The sequence below is a fragment of the Engraulis encrasicolus genome, chromosome 13 (genome assembly GCF_034702125.1).
Source record: "Engraulis encrasicolus isolate BLACKSEA-1 chromosome 13, IST_EnEncr_1.0, whole genome shotgun sequence".
Taxonomy (NCBI): domain Eukaryota; kingdom Metazoa; phylum Chordata; class Actinopteri; order Clupeiformes; family Engraulidae; genus Engraulis; species Engraulis encrasicolus.
The window spans coordinates 48300371-48302041 of record NC_085869.1 but is presented as its reverse complement, the minus strand read 5'-3'; the positions used below and the strand labels follow the sequence as shown (position 1 = coordinate 48302041).

Genomic DNA, 1671 nt, shown 5'->3' with positions numbered 1-1671 from the left:
TCCACAGGAATAGGCACACAGCTACAAAGCGTTTTGCATAGAAAGTTAACCATCACGCACCATCGTCAAAACAGTAAGTTTATAGGCTACGACGCGATTGTAATGTTAGCTGTGAGCTAGGTTTAACGGGGGGAAAGAGGAAATCGCACCAAACCATGGCGTCATCTTTCCACAAAACTGATGCGCGCAACGATGAATGCAAACTCCAAACAGCGCACAATTCGTTTGCGCTTCTGTTGTGTCTGAAGATGCATTTGTTGTTGAAGGATTTGCTGAGCACAGTCCCCTGAAATGCTTTGAGAATTGAGGTAGCCCACATACCTCGAGTGGTGATGCGCAGCAATCCACAGCACCAGAAAATGTGTCTGGGTCGGGCCAGCTATTTATTGTGTGATAAATAATTTAGCAAACGCTACTTTGGTGGGAAAGCAAAGCATTGCATAGTTCTAGAGCACTATGCTTCCTTGACATAACCTACATAGTAACACGCTCCATGGAGAGATGGCCAACATGATGAGGAAGGGATGATGCAAGAAAGAGGGAGAAGAAAACATGAAATTACCTGATCAACGAGTTTAAGAACAGCCATATCTTGGTCATCTGAAACGAAACATCCAAACTCCAGATAGAATAACCTGGCTAAATTCGCTAAATTCCGTTTGGCCTGTAGGCTACACGAGCTAGGTTTCCGGGATTGCAACAAAATATCGACTACCAGCTGCTGCGGAGGTTCCTCTCTTCTGCGATGCGATCTCAGAAATCAACAATGCATTTCCCAGTTGCAAATAGAATCCTCTGGGCCCGGCTATATCTCAGCCATGGCCGGCTCCACAGACGCTATCTGCGGCCAGTCAGGCTTGTAGTAGCCGCTGCCTCGCCGAGTGGGGAGGGAACAGGCGACGGACCTAGTAAAGCATTCATAAACAAAACGCATTCACAGCGGCAGCTGGGTGGCTGCGAGCTCCGTTACATCGGCGCACACTCGCCCAGTCTCTCAGCAGCTTCCCCTGCCCGTGTGCGTGTGTGTGTTCCCTGATTCTGCAACCACAGGAAGTCACTGCTTCTTCCCCTCCCCTCTGCTTAGAAGCGCAGACTGAACTGTCATCGGCCCTGATGAGTCCAGCTACCGCAAGCTCTCGCATCACTGGTGCCCTCACGTGTGTTGAAATATAGGGCTACCAATCCACAAAGCGACATTAGTTTTAGGGATATAGCTACGTGAATAAAACGAGCCGTTAGTGCCGTCGAGCAAAATAATGTTATGGACATTAGACAGTCCTTTTTCGGTGGCCATGCTCTTCTATAGTTTTAGTGTGTCTGTTTTTCGAAGTGTTTGATATCTCACAAGATTTCTGGAGATGCGGCCTAACCTGACTTCCTTTAGTCATTCGTGCGCAAAAACGCACAGGCGCGCGCACAAACAACCACTGGCCTAGCAGCAGGTGTATGGCATAGTTGTGAGACAAGGCTTAAATGTTTTCCAGTGGTTATGTTTTTCACATTAAATAGGCTTACAGGAAGCATATTCAGTATCCTACACAGTTGGCTGCCTCGTCTTTTTATAAGGAGACGTGTATTATAGTTGCTATTGTGTGCGGTATTGGGAAGTTCATTTTCTACAGAAATAGAAATGTCTGAGTTCACTTCACACATTTCAAAATTAACTCCATA

At 46.8% G+C, this 1671-nt stretch overlaps 1 protein-coding gene across 3 annotated transcripts in view; it reads right to left on the bottom strand.

Moving 5' to 3' along the window:
* ankrd44 (ankyrin repeat domain 44) overlaps window positions 1–1056 on the bottom strand; it is a 45125-nt gene extending 44069 nt beyond the window's left edge. For 2 of the 3 annotated variants that reach the window (XM_063214115.1, XM_063214116.1), the window contains exon 1: window positions 563–1056. In XM_063214115.1, the coding sequence (XP_063070185.1) occupies window positions 563–589 (27 nt within the window). In that variant the 5' untranslated portion in view covers window positions 590–1056. The remainder of the gene's footprint in view (window positions 1–562) is intronic. The other variant, XM_063214117.1, reaches the window with a different exon arrangement.
* Window positions 1057–1671: the final 615 nt, after the last annotated feature.